The sequence below is a fragment of the Nanorana parkeri genome, unplaced genomic scaffold (assembly GCF_000935625.1).
Source record: "Nanorana parkeri isolate BGI_ZX_2015 unplaced genomic scaffold, ASM93562v1 scaffold98, whole genome shotgun sequence".
Taxonomy (NCBI): Eukaryota; Metazoa; Chordata; class Amphibia; order Anura; family Dicroglossidae; genus Nanorana; species Nanorana parkeri.
The window spans coordinates 739651-764624 of NW_017306366.1; the positions used below are offsets into that span (position 1 = coordinate 739651).

Consider the following 24974-nt stretch of genomic DNA (forward strand, 5'->3'; position numbering starts at 1 on the left):
ATTACACACATTAAGCCTCATGCACATGGGCATATGGGGATTCCTGCAGCAAGAACCTGCGGATTCATGCAGCAGGAATTCCAAGTTTGACCGTACAGATGCTGCTGTGCCCGTTCAAGTGAATGACAGGGTGACAGCGGGCGCATGTATTTGCACATGGTACAACTGCCTGCGGATCAGGAGAGATGCTTGTCCCGGAATGCAGAGCGATATACTAAAGGCTCCTTCCCATGGATGGAATACAGGCATATGGGCATACAACGGAAAATATGTCTGTATTTGCACCACCTGGGAGTCCCACCTGTTGTGTTTTTGTGTCCATAGGATTGTATGGACACAATATGGTGTACACAGGTGTGCATGTGTAAACGCAAGCACAGGTATGTAGACATGCACGGGTGTAAAGGTGCCCATACACTGTGCGATTTTCGTTGGGAAATCGTCCACGAACAGTCTTTTGAACGAAAGATCGAACCGTTGATGGTACATCACCGATTTTCACTTTTGATATGTGATCGAAATTTTTTATCAGTCAGGTCGGGAAATTTGTTTAAAGCTGAACGAAAATCGATGAATCAGTGGGGTTTGTGTTCGTAAAAAAAATATCTGCAAGAAAACAGCACATGCGCTAAAGGAAACTTCCGTCTTTCGTCAAACCCCTCCGCTCTTCAAATGACCTTCTGCTCTCCAGCTCCCTCGTCAACTCCTCCCATGCTCGCCTCCAGGACTTCACTAGAGCCTCTCCCATCTTATGGAACTCTCTAGCCCAACCTGTCCGTTTATCTCCCACTCTGACTGCCTCGATCACTTTCTCAAACAATTCATCCCCCCACAGCTACCTCACTTTCCCCTCCCTTTTAGATTGTAAGCCCTCACGGGCAGGGCCCTCCTTACCATCTTGTCTTGAATTGTATTGTAATTGTAATGTCTTCCTTATATTGTAAAGCGCTGCGCAAACTGTTGGCGCTATATAAATCCTGTATGATAATATTAATAATATTGGTTGGTTAGTTCGGCTAACGAACGATTTCCGAAATTGACATTTGACTATGCTTGATGGGGAAGTCTAGGCATAATCAAACGAGGGCTCATGCCAGAAACAAAAAGTTTCGAACAAAAACCGTACAATGTATGGCCACATCACCAAGTGGAAATGGTCAGCCTTATAGATTAAAAGTGTTTTATCGGATGGATACGGTGTGCGGCTTTTTTCCCCTTGTGTTGCTGTGTTGGAGCACCCAAGTATGCACCCATATCTACCTGGGTGCCAGAGGCTCGGCATCAAATGGAACAGCACTATAATGTGTTATATAAATGTATGTCAGGAATATACTTAATTAAGCCATGTGCAGCGTTTCATTTTGGATAATGTGGAGAATATATTGGCAGCCTACTCGAGACGATGGTAGCAAGTCTGCAGAAGGGAACCAGCAGAATGCAGCTTTATCTATTCATGAGTCACGACTAAATGAACTGACAATCTAAATATTGCTTTAGCCAATACATTTTTTGTCAATTGAAACTTCATTAGTATGTGTATTCACACGTCACTTCTAAGAAGGGCAATTTTGGTTCGCTTTCAGATGAACAGAGAAGTATTTGCACAGTCTCTCAGTCTATACTGAAGGCTTATTTTCACAAATCAATAGGAAGAATAGGAGAGAGGTCTCGAAGGTCATATCTATGGCTGCTAATGGCATTCTTGCACCAAAGGCCGAGCCAATGACATTCTTGCATGTGAAAACATTTATTTTTACAAATGCCTAGTCATCTGGCTGCTATAGCCAGAAAGAAGAAGCAGCTGATGAAGCAGATCTCTGCTTCATCAGCTTCCTTTGGGGTCCCCGGATGACATTAGGGGTCCTATGGACCCCTAATGTCTCCATAAAGAGGACCTGTCAGTGTGCACAAATAAAAAAAGTAACCCCCCCTTTGTTTACGCACATATAAACGTAAATACGCGTCCGGTGCACCAGCGCACAAAATCGACAATTGTGCTACACATGTTACATATCGCCGCGAACGTCGAAGTGAGAGCAATCATTTTAGGGCCATCAATCATTGATAACACTAAACTGATGAGCGGTAAAAGCTTTTAAAGCGTTGCCTATGGCCAAGGGTAATGTAGTTTGAGGTTTTGCGCGCGTACGCAATCTTAAGGCTTGACATGTTTGGTGTCTTTTTACCCGACGTGACCGCGTCTTTTATATTTTACCAAAAAATTGGGTAATAATAAATGTTTTAGAATTTATTAGGGGAAAGTTTTTTTTTTTGTAATTTTTCCTTAATATATTAAAAAATAAAACCCCAGTGGTGATTAAATACCACCAAAAGAAAGCTCTATCTGTCCCTAAAAAAAAGGTATAAAATTCATTTCAGTACAGCGTTGCATGATGGAATAAATGTCAGTCAAAGTACCGCAGCGCTGAATACTGAAAAATGGCCTGGATGGGAAGGGGGTTTAACAACCCGGTCAGCAAGTGGTTAAAGAGTATCTATGGTCAAAAACTCAAAATAGATCTGTATTTCTATATTGAATTTCCATCATTTCTATCCCTCTCCTAATAACCAGATCCATCTAGAAGTTTGTAAACTTACTTATTGAAGATGTCCATAGGATGTACTTTCTCAATGCACTGACACTATTTCACTCAGCCCTGTCAAACTTCCTTATGATACCATTCACACAGAGCCTGCCTTCTGAACTACAAATCAATGTCTGAACAATGTAACATTATCATTGCTTGCTGGAAGCAATGCATGACAGGATGTCATGTCATGTAGTCTTAAGAAATCAAGATTTCATCACATCAAGCAGAATGGAAAGAGATACAAAGAACACTGGGAATCCAGGAAGTTGTGTCCAAGTGATGGGCAGACAGAAGGCAGCACTCACTATATAAAATGGATTTGTTCAAGTAAGCTTTGATTGCATTATGAAAAACAAGTCTAGAATGTATTCCTATTACAATGCTGATGTTATAACAGGAGAGTATATGCTGGGACTTTACAACTACTTTAAACATTTTGTTCATCTTCACCAATACACACACACATAAAAAAGTAAAAGAAATTACATTGGATAGGTAAAGTTCAAAAAAATCAAACCGGCAAGGAGGTATTTTTGGCAGGAGCATCAAAAAACTTCTTCACCTCTCCCCTATTAACTTTTGTTTTATTTTAGTGTAAAAACTGTATGGCGCATGCACCAGGCACCTTCACCACATCTCTAAAATGATGCCAGGGAGGATGTATTACCTGGGAATGGGTATTACCTATTGCCTGGGAACTTGGAAGTAGTGGCAGCGGCAGAGATGGCGGCGATGGGGGACTGAAGATGCAGCTCACAGTGCTGGAGAAGGGCACATTTGTAAGATAAGTGTGCCGTAATGTGGAAGTATGTTGTGTTACTTGCACATTATGGCAACAACTCCATCCAGCACACAGCATTTTACTACCGCTTTAGGGGTCCCATTTGGCTACTATTTACAGCTCAACACAAAAGCCTGAATGATATGAGAACCATATGAATTAAAAACATTTCATATGGGAAATTTGACTGGTTACTTGGGGTTATTGTACAGCTTTTTCACCTGCATTATGAAATAAGCCAAAGGTAAGATGCTCACACTGAGCTGGCTATTTCTCCTGATCTCATCAGTTCTGTAGCCTTTCCCTCTGCACCGCAGCTGACAGCAAACCCTCCGGGAGGGAGATGTTAACTAGAAATATTAAGCTAAGTACATTTCAAAAGGTAAACATACAGCTCAGGTCTGTAACAGTATCCACCAACTCTCAGCAGATATTGGCTTATTATACCTGACTGATTCACAAACCAGCTGACTTCAGTATTCCTTCTCAAAACAGACTAGAATTCTTGGCTGGATTTTTTTATTTTGCAGAGTGATAATAGTGTGTGCGATTCAAAATATGCAGCGGAGCATGCTGGGGTCTATCAGGCAATTGGATCTCCTTCCATCATTTTAAAGGCCCATCACAAATAAAGCAGTGTGCATCGTACAGATAAAGCAATCCATTTACCCAGCACATGCTGAATTCAACACTGCAGTGAGTCATAAGCAACTGTTAGAGTAGGTTATGGTGCAGCACTATTATTCTGATGACAAGCAAGTCCTAAAGTAGTACTAAAGCCTTAAAAGTTTTTTTTTTAAATTGACCCCATGTAGCCAGCTGAGCAGAGGGCAATCTGTTTAAAGTGACACTAAACTCAGGACTTAAATCTTAAAAATACATTAAAGTACCTTCACTATTAAGAAACATGTATCTTATTTGTGTATCACTCGGCTGTAGACCCTCAAATCATCTCTTAATTGGTGTTGACACTGTTCTTCCTTCTGGAGGGTGACTACTTTTGTTCCCCATGGTCCCTCTGTGTTGTAAAGTAGTCACCGCTCCAAGCTCACTCCTGTGATGGACTACAATCTCATGTTTAGTTTAATAATTTGTAATGAGATTGTAGTCCTTCACAGGAGTGAGCTTGGAGCAGTGGCTACTTTACAACACACAGAGAGACCATGGGGAACCAAAGTAACCACCCTCTAGAAGGAAGGACAGTGTCAGCACCAATTCAGAGATGATTTGAGGATCTATGAGGATCAACGAGTGATGCAGAAAGACGATACATTTTTGTTAGTAGTTAGGATTTAACTCAGCAGTTTAGTGTAACTTTAAGATAAGAAAAGAGCATAAACACTTGCATTTTTGCTGTTCATCAGCTTTTAGGTTGCTCTGCTTCCCCAAACTTCCAGTCGCATCCCTGCCCCTCCTCACTGCTTGCCCATTCCCAAAATGCCTTGTATTTATTTCAAAGAACAAAAGCCATTCTGTGACTGGAGGAAGAGAGGAGGGGGCGGGATGTGACATCATCCCTCCTCTTCCAATAAATGTAATCACGAAGGAATGTTCACAATTACAAAACACCCACCCTATTCCCTAGACATGGTCCCCCAATGCCTTTTATCTGTTCAAATATCTGAAGCACCGTTCTCTGCAGTATTTAAGAGCACCCACATCACAGGATGAAGCAGCCCCAGGACGTCATATGACCGGCCAGAAGACTGCTCCATTTAGGACATGAATAGGGGGGAATTCCAGAGGAAGGTAGGGTGCGGGGGCTGAATTTTCTTTAGAAGGAGATCTATTTTTATTTTATGTATTTTGCAGCCAAAAGATTTTCACCAAACTGAATTATCCTCTGGAATGCAAGGGATCTGGGGAGTTCATCTTTAACCTAAATTACCTGTTTGTACATTGCTGGCAGATTTCAGCCTCAGTTGTAAGCTTCATTTGAGCCCGGCCTGTCCTAACAAAAACGATCAAAAAATCTAGAAGCACTGTAAGTTATTGAGAGGAAGCTCAGAGTGTCCCTAGTCTTTCTATTGGGACAGCTAAAGCCTCCTCACACTTAGAAATTGAAGCTCCAAAAAGTTAAGAAAAGTACATACACACACGCACACGATTTGTTTTTAGGTATAGCGTGTGAATAAGAACACAGAAACATTGGGGTTTTCTAAAACTTCTCTTTAAAAAGTGGAAACACTTAAAGGAGATCCTATTGTAGAAGTATGGTTATAAAAACCCCAATGAAAGGTCCACATTGATTTTGCACTGGACACTCCCAGACGTCTCACCAGTAATAAGTTTTCCTTTTGCTGCTGCCGCTCATGCTGTTTTTAAACGACATAATTCAAGTAAAAGTAATTTGAAATATTTATTTTGCAATATCAACCACATCCTTGGAGAACAATACCAGTTTATTTCTTTGTGTTTTCATACCTAGCTTCCAGACTGCTGTTAACATCATCTTCCCTGCTCCCTCCTAACAATGTGCTTTTGTGTCTTTTATTAATGGGACTCCACAACTCATATCCTATTTCTGTATTTAGGTGCTGTGATTTATCGCATACCATACGCAAGAATTTCAAGCCTGGAGCGCAGTGCTTCGTGCTCACAAACACTTGCCTAGGAATGTCATCCATTGAAACTGGTTTTATCTACATGTTATGCATTAAATATTACATTTAAGGCTCAACTCCAAGCCAAGAGTTAAACTTCTGTTAGGTTTTTATTGCTGTATGTGCTTATCACTGATGAGATTACCCATCACGCTTTCTCCCAATGGCACCAGGACAAGAGATGAGCGGAATGGAGGTCAACTGGACTGGCGAGAAGTAGTGTCTTTTTTCTGTTGTCTCTCTTCCATTTGGAGAGATTTCCCATTATGTCCTATTACTCTTATCCATAGCTACTGTGACAGGAATTGAGGTGAAATCTCCCCAACGGACACAGAACCAGAAAGGAAAACCAGACAGAGGTTCCCATTAGATTCTTTTGCCATCTGCGTACCATTGGGGAGAGTTTCCTTCACTTCCTGTCTCAAGACAACAGGAAGTGAGAGATCTTCTCCAAAATAAGGGACATGCTCTCTTACTAGTCTGAGGAACAAGTGCCCCCACTGGAAGATTTCCCAGTGTTCCTTTTAATAATTAATTAAAATGTTGGATTTGCTTTCAGTCCCAGTGACAATGGTCTCCAGGATAAACAGAGAAACTGAACATCCCAGCAGGGACATAGACAGCAATAAAAGCTCACAAAGGTTCTAACTCTTCCAAAATGAAAGAAAAAAAATGGCTTTAGATACAATTTAAAATAAAAGGCAGATGTAAAATAATTACACTATATTAGAAAAATATAGCCTTTTGGTAGATTATTTAAAGTAGTATTAAACTCTTAATAATTTTTTTTTTTTTATTAATCCAGATCGAACAAATATAAATTGCCCAGCAAAGTACTTCTTTACATTTTTGCCCAAACAATTACAGTCATCAGGGGTCAAAACAGCTCCAACTCTCTGTTCAGCTTCCCTGAACTTCCTGTCCAGTACAAAGTCACAAGGTACAGCACAATCTCCAGCAGCTGTCTACTAGCTTGGAGAAGGGAGGAACAGACACACAGAAGCAGACACAAGGGGTCCCATAGCACCCTGCAAGGGAAAGGAGACACTCTAAAACATGATATCAGGTCAGTGCTCAGAGGACCAGATGATTCTGCAGGAAAGTAAAACTTTTAAACATCAAGAAACACAATCCACTGCAAGTAAGGAGCAGAGAAGAAAGTAATCAAGAAAGGTAACCAGGATGAGTAGGTCCCAGAAAAAAAAAAAAAAGTATGGCATCCACCAAATGGCCCATTGATATCACTCCCATCTACTTGTTTTTTTGGGTGCTACATCGCCAATATATAATGGTTTCTGAATGACTATAAAGCTAAACTAAAAGGGTTGACCCCAAACTCAGGATTATAAATCTTAAGAATGCATAAAAGTGCCTCAACTACTAACAATATTGGACCTTGTATCACTCGGCTGTAGATCCTCAAATCATCTCTGAATTGGCGCTGACACTGCCCTTCCTTCTTGAGGGTCCTTACTTTTTCCACATGGTGCCTGTATGCGTGAGTCCTGTTCTTCTGCCCCTTTGTATGTATGGTAAAGTAGCCACCGCTCCAAGCTCACTCCTGTGATAGACTACAATCTCAATACAAATTAGTAAACTAAACGTGATACTGTGGTCCATCACAGGAGTGAGATTGGGGCAGCGACTACTTTACAGCACACACAGGGATCATTCAGAGATGATTTGAGGATCTACAGCCGAGTGATACACAAATAAGGTACAATATTGTTAATAGTTAAGGCACTTTTTTGCCTTCTTGAGCTCTAACGCCCGAGTTTCATGTCACTTTAATAATAACCTGAAATGTTGTTTTAATGCTCCTGGCTGGGAGATCAGAGAGCACATTTTGTCCTTAGCTTGCAAATGCCCTAATGCTTTACCTGGCTCGACTTCAAAGTCACTTAAACAAGGATGTCAAAAAGGCAAAAAAAAGGAAAAGAAAAATAAACTACACTAAGCTGAATATTAAGCGTGTAAAACAGAGCTCTGAAACAATCTTTCATACGAAGATCAGGCCTTACAAACAAAACATTTTGGTCATTTCTTTTCTTCAGTCAGTTGCCTCCAAGCAAGCCAGTATGATTATGCGACAAGATCTATTTCAAAAGCAAAGCTCCTCTTGGCAAATTCAGCCTTCTTCCATTTTCAGCTATATGTTATCAGTTTAAGTAAACTTCCTGCTTCAAGTTGTAAAAACATACAAAAATAAGAGAAGAGCCCCCACCCCTCCTCTTTTTTTTTTTTTTTTTGTAAATGGAAAGCCGCAGTAGTATTACTAGAGAAATCCAATCTTTTCTTCATAAACAATTTTATTCTATTGGTCCCACAAGCACATCTTCTCACCGGCTGGACCTGTTGACATGCCTCCCTGTAATACGATCGGCACAGCTCGCTGAGCAGATATTTCTTTCCGAGTAAAAATTGCAGTATTTAAGATTAGGAACAACGGCACTCTTGTCACACCTTTCCATGCACACGGGGTCTGGAGCATAAAATTACTCTAGAGATGAAGCTGATTTAGTCATCTCAAATAATTCAGCACTTCCACAACGGAGCTGGGCCGGAACAAACATCCACAATCACAGCGACTACGTGAGCAGAACAATGAAGAAAATGAGTTTTTGGATGACTGCTAGACCTGCTCGGTGCTGAACACACCGAACACCCAACAAATATCACTTTTAACATGCAGCAATTTATCAATTCAAACACCTTTTTTTCAAGGCTTTAGCATTAATGCAGAGATTGAACACCGCTCCTATTACTGAGCATGGTATTATAAAGACCTCTAAAAGTTAAGATCAGTTTAAGGCTGTATTTAGGCTTCATGCTGCCCCATTATTGTAAAAATGAAAGCCTGGATGTCATACTGTAGTTTTAATTTCTCTTGGCACACCAGCTCATTCCAACGATAATTAGGACGATGGATTTGCTCACAAGTGTGCTCTTGGAACACCCCCATACACACACACGTCCCTGAAAGGTCAGTGGCATGGGTGGCCAACCTTCGGCCCTTAAGCTGTGGTGAAGCTACAAATCCCATCATGCATTTGCCTCTTGGATTCTTGTCGGTGGTTGTCAGCCTTGCAATGCCTAATAAAATTTGTAGCTGCACCACAGCTGCAGGGCCAGTGTTTGTCTACCCCTGGTCCATTATATATATGGCCCCATATAGCCTACCCGTGGTCCATGATATATATGGCTCCGATATAGCCTACCCTTGGTCCATGGTATATATGGCTCCTATATAGCCTACCCTTGGTCCATGGTATATATGGCTCCTATATAGCCTACCCTTGGTCCATGGTATATATGGCCCCACATAGCCTACCCCTGGTCTATGGTATATATGGCCCCATATTGCCTACCCTTGGTCCATGGTATATATGGCTCCTATATAGCCTACCCTTGGTCTATGGTATATATGGCTCCTATATAGCCTACCCTTGGTCTATGGTATATATGGCTCCTATATAGCCTACCCTTGGTCCATGGTATATATGGCCCCATATTGCCTACCCTTGGTCCATGGTATAAATGGTCCCACATAGCCTACCCTTGGTCTATGGCATATATGGCTCCTATATAGCTTACCCTTTGTCCATGGTATATATGGCCCCCCACATAGCCTACCCCTGGTATATGGTATATATGGCCCCATATAGCCTACCCCTGGTCTATGGTATATATGGCCCATATAGCCTACCCCTGGTATATGGTATATATGGCCCCATATAGCCTACCCCTGGTCTATAGTATATATATGTATATATATGGACCCATATAGCCTACCCCTGGTCTATGGTATATATGGCCCCATATAGCAAAACAAAAGAGCGGATTTATAACAAAGAGCGGATAACTCTGTCCACTCTCCACGCACAATTGTAAAGCCGATCACTGTACTTTATAACCACAGCCAACAATAAAAAAAAATGTAGTTTGAAAATACTTAGCAGACACCAAGAGCTATTAAAACACAAAGCACTCCATTGTGCAAATTCAGACTTTTCTGCATACGTTTAAACTTGCTCCTCCCGTCTCATCACTCCTTGAGTGTTCACTAGGATTGTTGAGGATTTGTGAGGGGCAGCAGGAATCAGGACGGCTTTCAACGTATTTGTAAAACATCAAAGTTGGCACAGTACTCCCGCTTTTCTTCCTGAAGATGATGGGAGCTGCTTGGAAGTACCACTGCATTTCAGCAACAAGTATTGCAAGTATCTTCTATATAAAGGAACTTTAAAGTTCTAGAACCAAAAAACCGAAATGCTTAGTTTTCCCTCAAAATATAAATTGTGTTTCGTATTTCCAATGTACTCGATGTATTGAAGCCCAGTAGAACTATTGTGCACTAATAAATATCCCACCGATTCCAATATCTACTCCCAAGACACACCACTTGTATGAGACGAGCCCAGCTCCAGGTTCCTACTGTTATGTGACTTTCTCTACATCCATTTGCTATATTAAAAAACGAATGCTTTGTTATGTTCCCGTATAAGCATGGCTCCCGCCTCTTTATTGTGTCAGTGTATTGTTATCCAAGAGCATTGGCTTTATTTTTAGAGAATTCTTCATCACGTAATCTATAGAACATAAACAAAATATCTTTGTAATGTCCCGGAAAATGAGTCAAGTGCCTCTTAAATTGACTACATTAGCTTCCTGCCCCTTGAACTATTTTTAACAAAACAAAATCAGTGGCAGCTAAAGTTACTACACAGCACAGATCATACGTACCATGTGAAAGCGTGAGTATAGATACATAACTAGAGAGAGCTCTCTACTCCTAATCTACTACATCCTCTGTTCACTCTTCAAAGATCACCTCTGGTGACTGGGCATAGGGGTGTTACTCAGGGGGCCAAAACTGGTGTGCCCATAGGCTACTGGGATGAAAATCCGACCCTGCACAGTAGACACTTCAGGAAGCAAACACACTCACTTCACATGTGAGGAACCGTCCGGACTGTACTTTTACTGTACCTTCTGATTATAGTGCAGTGCAAACGTTTCATGGAAAGCCTACACAGCTTCACTGACTGGTTTAACTTGTTGCCTGGAATTGCTCTTAAAAGCTTTTTTGGTCTCTAGAGGGATTCTTAACATTATTTATAAGCTGTTTATTGCGCTCCTTAGGGAGTGGTGGTGAGGCTGCGAGATCCTTCTTTTTCTATTTTCTCCCTTTTTTCTTGCTTTCCCTTTCGCCTCTTCTTACTACTATATTTCTAGGACCAAACCAACAAAGGATAATTTATCAGGACTATGAGGAAATTGGTGTCATTCACCCTTAAGATTGTTTCTTAATCTAGCTTTGTTAGATGTTTTCACTAGTTATGTTCCTCGGGATGTACATACAGACCATCTGTTGTGTTCCTTGTTATAACTGTCGGCCACCTATAGCTAATGTTATGTTTGTATTACACTGTCCCTTTATTATTCTTTTAGGTTTGTATATTTTCTATTGGAAAACTTAATAAAAATTTTGAAATAGAAAAGCTTTTTTGGTGATAGACTATCGGCAGAATTTAGAAGCCTCCAAAAACATCAGAACAAAGCCACCCCAAAACCAGAACAATATTCAGTGTCCAGAATCACCACAGCCTTTCACTCTTCCATCCCTCTTCTCATTCACTGGTCTCCATCAGTTGTTTTCTAACAAGTTGGACAAAAATGAATGTTTTTGATGTTAAGTGATTTTTCTGACAGTCTGTGGCCATTGACAAAATAATTCTCACCCAAGATAAAAGTTGCAGCTTACTGAAGAATCCTGCTTAATTCTCACTGTCTGGGGGGAGTGCTCAGATCCCCTGCTGATCGAAACGGATGTCACCATTGCGACATCCATGTCTGTCCAGTTTTTTCCTCCATCTTGCGATTACCAGACCCATCGTTTACATCAGATTACCCCCCATCCAACACGATCAGGTTAGGCGAAACTGAACTCTGATCCGTTTGTTTGAGCTTGGGTTAACCGCATGCAAATGGACTCACATCCATTTAGATTCGGCTGCCCATAGAATAACATCAGGCTTCTGTTCAGGTCCATCTGAAAAACTGACGGGCCTAATCGGAAAGCCCGTGTAAAGGGGCTCTTACATAACTTTACACATTTCAGTCTCTTTATTGGACACTGATGCACCGTAATTGTATATCATTTTATTTTTTATATGCTTGTTACCGAGATGTTTTTGTTTTTAGAGGGTAGCATCTTTAGTTGGCATAAGATACGCACATTTTGGATATTGGAGTATTCGGTTGACACACTTGTATGATGTTTTCTTGTTTGAACTTCATGTTTATTGGAACTATAGCACAGCACATAAGCTGGCCATACACTAAGTGAATTTTCGATGTTTTTTGATGAACTGGCTGATATTTGTACAGTGGGTGCCGCTGTCAGCACCCTTCCACCCAGCATTCTTTAGGGCCCATTCACACCACATCCAGATCATCTCCAGACCAGACCAGATTGTTTCCAGACCCAAAATGCATATCCCTATGCTATTTCTGGCCTCTGTTCACACCAGCGCAGTCCGTTCCAGACCATACCAGAAAAATACTGCATGTCTCATTTTGTCTGGTCTGGAATGCACTGGAACTGTGGGCAGGTTCACAGATCTGGTCCGGAAAATGGTGTGAACCTGCCCTAAATCAGAAAATCAAAGAAGTCTGATAAAAAAACAAAAACAAATAGGCAAATGAACGGTGCTTGCAGCCAAATCAGCTGCAAGCACTGTTTGTGTATTCTGACAGCGTCCACCGGCCGCTGTCAGAATACAAAGAAAACGGCGGGGGATTCATCCATCAATGCTCATAAGCTTTAATAAAGGAATCTGTTCTATTTTTTTTACATTCAGCCCGCAGGTTGAGTGAAAAAAAAACACAATAGAACAGTGTATGGCCAGCTATACAAATCCTGCTCCGCTCTTGCACTAGGAATACACCAAAATCATCCAGCCATCTCCAGCTGAGCTAGCTAGTTGGAGGGGGTCAGTGGGGAGCCCATTACTTCCATAATGAAAGGGACTTCCACTGTTTTACTGAAAGAAAATTGCACATGAAGTTATTTTGTAGTTAATTGTACCTATCTCTCACAAATTATAAAAATGTTTCACAACTCTGTATGATGGAGCGGGAAATGTTGGTCTATTGTAAGAGTTCTCTCCATCACGGAAGGGTTAAAACGCCACCTCACACGAGAGCAGTGGAGAGTGGATATTTACAACACAGCCCACAGTGTTTACTACAAGCCGATATTACTGAAGAAACCAAGGGGAATAGGATCTGATTTCAATTTAAATCAAGCGCTCCATGATGCTGTTTATATCAGTGAACAGTTCAAGCAGAATAATAACATTTCTCTCCTGTTACATACAAATAACTGCTGCTAATAAATTAATAAATTAAAATTAATGGTCGCTCAGTCCATTAAATCTTGTTAATTTTGTTTCTCCTATAACCCACAAGTTTACATTAGAAAAACAATATATTTTTTTTTTTAAATGATAATTTTAATTGGATCCCTGATGTGACAATCCCGCGTGTTATGGATTTCTTAATTTCTTTTCTTGATTTTTTTTATACAAACATTAGTCATTAGTGTTATTAACTATAATGTCCCGGCTTTAAATTGCTAACAATCAACAACAAAAAAAACCCACAGTTAATGTTAACGTTTGTTAGGCTCTGAGTTGGGTGGAAGACAGAATGCGTACAGTCTAGAAATGACTTAGGTGTAGCGCTATATGGCTGCTTGCCATTAGCTCGAAACAATTTTGCAAAACAGAATCAGCAATGCAAGAGGAGCGGTCACCTTACTATCGCAGAGCAAAAACAATGTCAGAACAAACAAGGTTTATAACTTAAAGGGCATCTATGGTCTAAAAACTAAAAATAGATCTGCATTTCAATATTGAATTTCCATAAGTTCTAGCCCACTCCTAATAATCACATTGATCATGAAGTTTGTAGACTTACTTATTGAAGATGCCCAAAGAATGTACTTCCTCAATGCACTGACACTATCACTCAGCCCTGTGAATATGCACTTTGTGTCACATGTCTAACTGCCTCTGAAGTACAACTCAATGTCTGAACTTGCCACAAAGTTGAACTTTGCATTGCAATTTTAAAGTAGAACTTTGACCATGACCACCAGACTGTGGATGTTTAAAGGATATCTTTGGTCAAAAACTAAAAAGAAATCTGTATTTCTATATTGAATTTCCATAAGTTCTATCCCACTCCTTCATACTAGTACAGTGCGACTATAGCACTTTACCATGCAATCACACCTACCGTGCATTCTGGTGCAGGAGGTGTGTTGCGTTACATGGTACCCTAAACGCACCTCCCATCCACAGTTCGTACACCCACATCGGAGCGTGCGGTACCCTAATGGCGTACGTTCCATTGCAGTGCGACTTGGGTTGCGACTTAATGACCAAGGACAAATGTGGGTCCTGAGGTTACACAGGCTGAGAACCACTGCTTTAGGAGGTACCAAAAAGGACTGAAGTGAAATTTAAGAAAGGCATCCACTATATATTGTATCTCTTGACAGGAGTAATTTAAACAATGGACTCCTATTAAAAAAAAAAAAATATGTGCTGTAGTCTCACAAATACCTGTTAATCCTGCCAGTGAGGTCCACCTATTCCGCTTCCTGTGATGGTGTGACAACAATGCTGCACTGCTCCTGAATTCAGAGCAGACTTGCCACTCTTATGTATGCTGTGCCTGTGTCCACTACAGTGGGATGAAATAATGTTGCAGGACATTGTCAATCAGCGCCTGGCCACACCTAGTCCTATTTGGACAGTGGTGGGCGCCGTGGTCAGAATACAGTGTACACAACGTGAGATTCATTCATCCACACTGTTAGCATGGATGGAGGAATCTGTCATAATATGACCGAGTGTACCCAGCTTGAGATTATTATTATTATTATACAGGATGTATATAGCAGCAGCAGTTTGCGCAGCACTTTACACTATAAGGAGGACTTTGCAGTTACAATACAAATCAAGACAAGATGGTAAGGAGGGCCCTCCCCGTGAGAGCTTACTATCTAAAAGATCACAATTCTTCTCTTCTGTAGATTAACTTTTACCACATGTCCGTGTACAAATTATATATACACAACCTTTCACTGCTGTTAGTCCATAGTGAGAAAATCTTAAAAGCCACTTATACAAAAGCTAGAAGACCGCCAGAAATTACTACCAAAGATTAGTGGGGGAAAAAAGTCAGGCAAGTCTTGTAGGACAGCGAAGAGTTAAAGTGAAGCAGCGAGATCCTGCTGTTTTTGAGTGGAGATTGAATAAACTGTCTGCCGCAATGTGATACCTGCGAATGCCGCCTATTACTGTAACCAGCCTCCTTTGCAGACTAATTGCATTAATGCCTGGAGCTCTCACCCCTGTGCCGTCTGCTCTCTGTGCCGCACCTAATCTTACTGAACCCAGGACTGCCATGCAATGCTAGAAAGGAAAACTATAGTTTAACAGGAGTTTATGTAATCAGAGTGTAATGACCATCTTAAGACCCAAACACATATGCAATTCGTATAAACATACATGACATGCCTATACAGTAGCAGGCTAAAATATGAAACATGAACTGCATCTAATCAAGAAGTTGTACTTACCATCAGTCACATATCAAGGTGTCTGAAATAAAAAAGTGCTTGAACATATTTAAAAAACAAGAAGCTGTGGAGGCTCAGTTAAAGGGTATCTATGGTCAAAACTAAAAATAAATCTGAATTTCTATATTGATTAACCATAAGTTCTATCCCCCTCCTAACAACCATATCAATCTAGAAGTTTGTAAACTTACTTACCAAAGATGCCCATAGGATGCACTTCCAATGCACTGAGACAATTTTACTCCCTATGAATATGCACTTGCTTGAGCCTACCCTCTGAACTACAACTCAACATCTGAACAATGTAGCATTATCATTGCTTGCTGGAAACAATGTATGATGGGATATGTAGTCTAGAGAAATTGAGATTGCATCACATCAAGTAGCAGGGAAAGAGAGGCAAAGCACACTGGGAATGCAGGAAGTGGGTGAAAGTGACGGGCAGACGGAAGGCAGCACTCACTACATAAAAGGGATTTTTTTCAAGTAAGATTTGATTGCTTTATCAGAAACAACTCCAGTATGTATTCCTATTACACTGCTGATGTTATAACAGGAGAGGATGCTGGGACTTTACAACTCTTTTAATGTGAACTACTGATTAAAAAGTTAGGTCAATGCAGCTGCCGCACCACCTGTATAAGGAAAGGTGCAAAAACAGTTGCCAAAAATACAATAAAAAACCTTAGAACCCGGCTTCAGATCATGCCGGGGGTGGTGCAGGTCACACCACCAGGCCTTACCCCTGCAGGTGAGAAGACCTGGGGCCATAAGCCGTGCTGGACTACACTTTCTTAAAACCCTGTATTTTTGGCAAATGTTCATGTACAGGCAGTCCCCGGGTTACGGCCGTCCGACTTACGTACAATCTGTACTTACGAACGGGGTCCACAGTTCTCGTAAATGTACCGGCACAGGCTGCTCTCCGCGCCTGTGTTGGCGGAGGCAGCGTGGACACAGACCGCTGCATTCTGCCGCTGCCCCCCTTACCTCCGCTGATGTCCCGGCCTCCTCTTCCGCCAATCCGTTGGCTTCCCCGGTCCGGCCGCTCCTTCGCTGTCCCGCCCCCTGGCCTCTTCTTCATTGCAGGCTGGGAGCTATACCCAGCCTGCTATTGGCTATTGCATTTTACAATAGCCAATAGCGGGCTGGGTATGGTTTCCAGCATTAAAATAATAAAAAAGTTTAAAAATATATAAAAAAATAATAATTAAAAAGACAAAGAAATGTAAAAAAAAGTAAAAAAAATATAAATTAAAATTAAAAATTACAGTTTATAAAATATAGAAAAAAATGTTTTTGGTGTAATTTTAAATAAAACATTTTTTTTAATTATATAATAATCTTCTGAACAAGGGGAACAGACAGCAAAACAAACGCGACCCTTCCCTATGCTATCCAAAACGAAATAATGTTTTTTTGGCTGGAGTTACACGCTCAGATTTTTTTGAAATCCCATTTTAAGCAATAAAAAAAAACAACAAATCTCCCCCCCCCCCCAAAAAAAACAGCATCAATCGTGGTAAAATCACGGCAAAATGCACCGCACCGCAGGTGTGCAGACCCATGCCATTCTGGTGTGAACTAGCCCTTAGATTTGGCAGCTCCTAAAACAGGGAACCTTCCTGCCCTAAGACAAAAGGGTTTCCCACACTGAAAAAGCCAGAATGCTGAATGTTCATCTTCAGAGATCAAAAGTGGTTATTAATAACTCAAGACAGGAAAACAAAAAAGCATCCAATGCATTTCAGAGGCCGAAAATCTACCTTAATCAGGGTGTGGACAAGTAGCACACGTTATTTACTGGACTCAAGGAATAAGCTTCTGGATATAAAACTGACCAGAGAAAGAGTTAGTATGGTGATTGTGCCTGCATCTGCGGCTAAGTGATGTGGACACATTGTTTGGGGCTTGTTTTGGCTTACTTAGGAGAAAAAATGATAAATCTGGCAGGGCAGGACGGGACAAATATCAGGAGCCAGGTCGCCAATGCTCCTTAAAGATTACACCCAACTTCTGAGGTCCGATAAAGAAAAGCATTTTATTTCTGTCTGTGTTCTTAATGTATGGTTCCCCTTTCTCTCCGGTGAAACATTGTCAGCAGGGCTCTAAGTGAAGGTAAATCTCTCTAACGGAGCTCCGATTCCAACTCTTTCCCACTCTATCCAAAACTAAGAAAAAAAGTTTTGTCAGGGCATGCACTTTAAGTCTGAAGACTCCTCTGACTGTCTCAGCTTCTAAATCATAAAAAGGAAGTTCTGGGCTCTCTTAGACACCCCAGCATGCTCTGCAAAGCAAATACCATGGATGGCCAGTTGACGGGCCTCTCAGAAACCCAGCATTACATTATAAAAGGAAAGGGAGAGAGTCACAGACTTCCTGATACCAGAAAGTACGTTATTTTACTTCACTCCAGCAGGCAGATGGAGCAGTGGGGGTGAATGGAAGATAAGCATACGCACCACAGGAGAACAATTCAATCTTTCTGTTCCCGTGTCCTGGATGGGTAAAACATCTCTTTGAAGCCTAACTAAAACTAAGAATGTTTTTTCTAGTTTTGGATAGGGTTAGAAAGGGTTACATTTATTTGGAGCTTCTCACAATATGCATTATAGCTTGCAGCAAGTCAGATAACGACCCACCTCATGTATTGTCTGTAGGATGTCCAACATCACCTAGTAAATGGTCAAAGAAAAAACACTATGACAATATACTCAGAATATGTGAATTCGGATGACTGCTGAACGGTACCTGATGACCGGAAATAAACTGATGACAATCAAAGTCTTCCTTCAGGTGTGTGAATACTTTTTACTGTCATGACAAAATGCAAAAAAGAGGCCAATTTTAAAATGGCCTGTGACATCTCTGAACCAATAATCCAAAAAGACCATTCAAGTGAAAGGTAAAAGGTTTTTAGGCTATTTTCAATGCTGATGAAATCACTGACAATGAATTCTGCTTCTTGATGTTTAAAAGTTTTAGAATCAGCAGGTCTCCAGAGAACTGGTCCGGATATCCTTTTAGGGTGGCTCCTTTCCCTTGCAGGGTCCAATGGAGCCACCTTTGTGTGTGCTAGTAAGCTGTGTGTGTCACCGCAAACACTCAAAATCGATAATACGAAATCACCTGCACTCCATACAGTGTACAGACCTTGTTGAAAGGTTGGTGCTTGAAGTGACAACACGGATGGCGCCATGTCAGATACAGTCCATAATGGAAGTCACCAGTACTTGAAGATATGTGCAAGTAGTGAAGCACTTTTAATTAAATTGTCACATGCGCATACAGCCAACGTTTCGGGGCCACGGCGGGTCCAATCTTCTGGGCAACATAGTGACCACCATAGGGAGTCCCTAAGCATCACTATGTCGCCCAGAAGAAGGGACCCTGCGTGGCCCCGAAATGTTGGCTGTATGACGCATGTGACAATATAATAAAAAAAGTGCTTTACTTCTTGCACATATCATCGAGTGCTGGTGACTTCTATTATGGACCACAAACACTCAGACACAGCAAAGCAATCCAATCCTCTGCTCCATATATCTCCCTTCTCCAATCTACTACACATGGACAGCTGCTAGAGACTGCTCAGTTCCATGTCATCTTGTTCTGCAAAGGAATTTCAGAGAAGCAGAGCTGAGAGAGTTGGAGCTGTCTGAAACATTGCAAAATTGTAATGAAATACTTTGCTGAACAATGTAGATTTGTTTGATCTGGGTTCATTATTGAAAAAAGTTTGAGAGTTTACTACTATTTCAGTTCTATCAGAACGCAGCTGCTGAGAGAATAAAACGCAGCAGCTCTCCTTACAATGCCTATTGTAAGCTCCTAAAAGCTGGGCTCTGATTGGTGTTTATGGCATATTGCACGTTACTGCTGTTTACTACTGCTCGTATAAACCGCCAAGTAAAACATAAAGCCCAGTTCAGCACGAAAGACAATTTGCATCCTGGCACCCCAAATCTTACTCTAAATATATCACCTTTTCCTACAGACAGTCTCCGGTGAGTTTTTAGATGGTAGAGGAATAGGCTTAGTATACACAGAAGTAGATGTGTATGCACCACTCCCTGTGCACAGATTCCAAAGTCACATGGTTTGTGGTTACAGAGGAAAACTATTTATTGCCTCAGCAATGGAAATAAGCTTCTGTTGGGGAAACTCAAACCAACCACAAAGCTGCTCAGCTATTTGGGGTGCAATGACTAGACCTGGATCAAATGGGAGGAAGGATTGAAATCTCTGGGCACCCTATACCAGAACTGTGGTCATGAGCTTTCAATTGTTAGGACTCGATTTCAGCGCACAGGAATTGACTTGGGAGTAACAATATGTTTATGATACTTACCAGATGGACTCAAAAGCCAAGAGCAACACGATTGAGGGGAGCTAAAGGAAGTTGTCTGTACGATTTCATTATATTCAATATTTCATTTTCTTTTCTTCATATGGTCACCCCCATGAGCAGACTGGTCGAGTGAATGCAGGAAAATGAACAAGTTCCTTCTCACTTGTTCCAAATCCCAAGGCTCGTTCTACTGATGCCATTATCCCACAACTATCTTTGCCTGTAGAACCCACAGAAGTATAGAAATGTAAAAACGGAAGCATTGGAAATACCTGCAGCATTGACAGAACATAGAAGTCCATAGTGAAAAACTTTGAACTAAAGCCTGGCCATACACTAGTAGATTTCTGAACGAACTTTCGTACAAAAGATCATTCTTTCGACTTTCTATCAGTTGATGGGGTCAAATCGATGATCGATTTTGACTGTAGTGAGAAAAAACTTGGAAGGAGCAGGATGGAAAACTTCTCTCGAATGAACGAAATTCTAACAGCGAATGTGGTTTTCGTTCGGGGGAAACTCCATTCATTTGTGTTTGATGGCACAAACACAAATGAATGGAAATCTTTCGTTCTGAAATCTACTTGTGCATACCCAGCTTAAAGGAGGAAAGTTGGTGGAGGAAAAAAAAATCTGCAGGGTCAAGGCTAAGAGACTCTGAATACCAAGTTCTCTTCACAGCGACCCAACAAAGAAAGTGCTTGTGTATACAGAGCTATTTCGCTAGCATATCTAGTCCCAGTTATTGGGATCATAACTCAAACAGGTCTTTCCTTGCTCATGTGAATAAAGCTTAAAAGTAGACATGTGGCCAGGCTATGAACATGTTAACATTTACATATTACCTTTTAAACAAGTCCTCGCTGACCTCTGTAGCTGCAGCCACTGGGGAGTAATTCATCCTCAGTTTGTAGTGGAGACTTTCAAGTTTCACTTTCTCTTGGTACCTCAGCTTCCCCTTGCAAGCAGTGAGTTGGCAGCCTGATATCGTCTAATCTTGTATGTTAGCGCAGTTAAGCTTATTCATTCAATGCTTGTTAAAATTATGTAAATATTTAAAGGAATTGTAAAGTCCCAGCATATCCTCTCCTGTTGTAACATCAGCATTGTAATAGGAATACATTCTAGAGCAATCAAAGCTCACTGAAAAAAAAATCCCTTTTATGTAGTGAGTGCTGCCTTCCATCTGCCCATCACTTTCATAACTTCCTGGATTCCCAGTGTGCTTTGCATCGCTTTACTTTAGGCTTGATGTGATCTCCATTTCTAAAGACTACCTATCCCATCATACATTGCTTGCAGCAAGCAATGATAATGTTACATTGTTCAGACACTGAGTTATAGTTCAGAAGGCAGGCTCCGTGAGAATTGAATATTCACAGGGCTGAGTGACATTGTGTCAGTGCATTGAGGAAGTACATCCTATGGGAATCTTCAATAAATAAGTTTACAGACCTCCAGATGGATCTGGCTATTAGGAGTGGGATAGAACTTATGGAAATTCAATATAGAAATACAGATTTATTTTTAGTTTTTGACCAAAGATATCCTTTAAACATCCACAGTCTGGTGGTCATGGTCACAGTTCTACTTTAATATTGCAATGCAAAGGTCAACTTTTCAAAGTAGTATACAACTTTCAAACTTTTTTTCAACAATTAATCCAGATCAAACAACTCTCTCAGCTTCCCTGAACCTCCTTGTCCAGTACAAGATCACAAGGGACAGCAGTCTCCAGCAGCTATCCATCTACTAGCTTAGAGAAGGAAGGAGGAGTGGGAAGTGGGGAGCAGGTTGCTCACTAGCACACACAAAAGGTGGCTCCATAGAACCCTGCAAGGAAACCAGCTGTGCTCAGGGAACCCCTCACTAGCACACACAAAGGTGGCTCCATAGAACCCTGCAAAGGAACCAGCTGTGCTCAGGGAACCAGCTGATTCTGCAGAAAGCTAAAACCTTCAAACCTCAAGGAGCAGCATCCAATGTAACTAATTCAATCAGCATTTGAAAAAGCTAAAAGCATTTTGACTTTAAAAAGAGAACTATGGGGTAAGTGTTTTTCCCCATAGTTCTCAAATGCAGGGCGATGTTTGAGAAGTAAGCGAGCGACGGTATGTGTTTGCTCACTTCCCGATCTATTGAGCCGACGTGTGACAGTTTCCTTTGATTTTAACTCACCTCATAGTTCCACTTTAATATCACTTTACGTTCTTTTTAAGGAAAAACAAAAAAAAATACACTCATTTTAAGTATCTAGAAGTGTGAAAAGTTCATTGTTCTTTAGGAAACGATTTGACCAGATTTTTGACACATGCAACTGACAAAATATGACACCATACACCAATGACAATGTAACTGAAATGTGCTCGTATCGTCAGACTGAAGTTATTCTTTGCAGAAAGGAACGCTTTTCTTATTTCTAGCTCTGGAATAAAACCAATACAATCTGTACATTTACATCCAAACAGTACACATTTAACCCTTTACAAAAGGTTGATGATCATTAAATGAAAATCCAATGTTTTCATTTACAAAAACAGGCAATCACGGCTGCCTCTCTTCTGCATTTAGATTTGAAAATTTGCCTAGAAATGCAGCTGCAAGAGGCTATAAAAGGGAACCCATCTAGACTACTGCTCCTCGCCCCCTCTGCACTGCCAGGGTTCCGTAGTGAGAAGAACATCTGCATATACAGAAATCCACATGTACAGATGGTTATCATTAATTGAAAACGGGGTTCTTATACTGCAACCTGATACAACAGGATGAGGGAGGGGGGGGTTAACAAGCCTGCAATTATACTGAATTTAAACATTGAAAAGTACAACCCTCTGACTTGTTATCCTAAATCCTCAAGAGACGTAGAAATATATTCTGCTGATCTGCACTTGCTGGTGAGAGTGGATGTAACCAGAGCCAGCTAATGTAAGCAGTGTTATGAGGGAGAAGGGTATGAGCCCATTATCAACACTTCTGAAGAGCCACGAATCCCCAGTCCACCATGACATCAGCAAGACTGTTATAACATACAGTAATACGTATCAGGTCTCTGGTCATGTAAGCTTTAAGTGACCCTGTCAGGGGGTTAGAAAAATTTTAAAAAGTCCAAAGGGTTCACCATGCGAAGAAAACAGCTTCATAATCATCTCTACATCAGACAGTTTGCAAAAACTTCACCCCACTTACTGCCGTGGTTCTTCCTGCTGACCCATAGACACTGCTGTTCAGACTAGTGTAGGGATACATTACTCCAAACCAGTTGAAGCCACTCCATGGACCGCCACTATCCTCTGTGGGCCCTTCCTCTCATACAATGCAATCGTTTGTGGAGAAATCACACAACACTTTCTTGAAGTTCAAATCAACTTTTGCAAGAACCAAAAAACTGTTAGACACTCCACCCAGCAACCTACCATGCTTTGCAACCCCTAAAGGAGCAATAGGACTCAATGATTAAGCTCAAGCTCATTACGCTCAAGCATTGGGTGGAGAAACATGTTAGATAGAGGCTGCTGGGTGCAGTGTCTCACAGTTTTGGTGTTTGGAAAATAAAATTGATTTTTAACTCTAAGGAGGTGATGTGCGGCTTCGTCACAAACTTCTGCAGTGACATCATAGGGGTAGTCGGGAGGAACCACCACAGTTAGTGGTGCCAGGAGCTTGGCTACAAAGCAAAGTTTCTGCAAACCATCCAGGTGCAGTAGTTGTGAAATTCCTTTAGAAGTTTTACTGATTAATACTATAGGATTTAAGATTAGGAATTTAACCCGTACCAATTTCACTTTATAGTCCCTAGGAAGTCTTTGGTCTGCAGACATGTTGTGTCAGGCACAGTACTGATTGTACGGTCACCGTACAACATGGATTGTATCTGGAAACATGTTTTACGTTATATCAGTACAATACAGAGGGTGTCTCAAAAGGTGTTTTAGGTTGTGTGAGTAAGGTACTAATAGCATCTGCAGACATGTTTTTGGCTGCGTCAGTACAGTACGGCTTGTGTCTGTGGACATGTACTATATCTAAGTGTGATTAGGATAATTTCATTTTGATTCATGTAATTATGATCATTATCTTCCTATGGTGAGAATATTGTAAATCTTCGTAATATTAGTTTTGGTGCTGTGTGTTTGGGGAAGGAGGAGGGGCAAAAGGTAGCCAACGCCAGATATAACGCCAGACCAACCTGCTGACCTTTTACGAAGAGGTAAGTAGAGATCTGGATGGGGGGAGGCCAATGGACGTAGTATATCTGGACTTTGCCAAAGCATTTGATACGGTGCCACATAAACGCTTGTTATACAAGCTAAGGGCTATGGGCATAGATGAATTAGTGTGCACGTGGATAGAAAACTGGCTACAAGAACGTGCACAAAGAGTATCAGTTAATGGCACCTTCTCAGACTGGGTGGAGGTCATGAGTGGCGTACCCCAGGGTTCAGTGCTGGGTCCCATGCTTTTTAACCTATTTATTAATGATATAGGGGAGGAAGTGAGAAGTCATATCTCAGTGTTTGCTGATGATACGAAAATTGGGAGGGTAGTAGACACAAACTTAGAGATTATAACATTACAGGAGGACCTGGAGAAAATCGGGGAGTGGGCAACTGTATGACAGATGAAGTTCAATGTCGATAAATGTACGATAATGCACCTTGGAGTTAAAAATAGGCAAGTGGACTATACACTTATGAGTGTGCCACCAGGGAAGTCGGAAACGGAGAAGGATTGGGGGGTCATTATAGACCGCAGACTGAAGAATAGCTTGCAGTGCCAGACTGCTGTAAACAAAGCTAAAGGGGAGAAAAATGGTGCATATAACAGGTTTAGCCAGTCTAGTCATTGAAGCAGTGGCGTAACAATAGCCATAGCGACCCAGGCGGCCGCTATGGGGCCCGGGCCCAGGGGGGCCCGGCCAGGACACCCCCCTGATGATTGAAGTGACACTAAGCTCAGGAGTTAAATCTTAAAAATACATTCAAGTACCCCAACT

At 41.2% G+C, this 24974-nt stretch overlaps 1 protein-coding gene across 2 annotated transcripts in view; it reads right to left on the minus strand.

Annotated features, from left to right (window-relative positions):
- Nucleotides 1-24974, minus strand: part of SMAD3 (SMAD family member 3) — a 112385-nt gene that overhangs the window by 73064 nt on the left and 14347 nt on the right. The window contains exon 3 of one of the 2 annotated variants that reach the window (XM_018552847.1): nucleotides 19588-19600. The exons of the other annotated variant lie outside the window; for it this stretch is intronic. Coding sequence (XP_018408349.1) covers nucleotides 19588-19600 — 13 coding nt within the window. The remainder of the gene's footprint in view (nucleotides 1-19587; nucleotides 19601-24974) is intronic. 2 annotated transcript variants of the gene reach the window in all.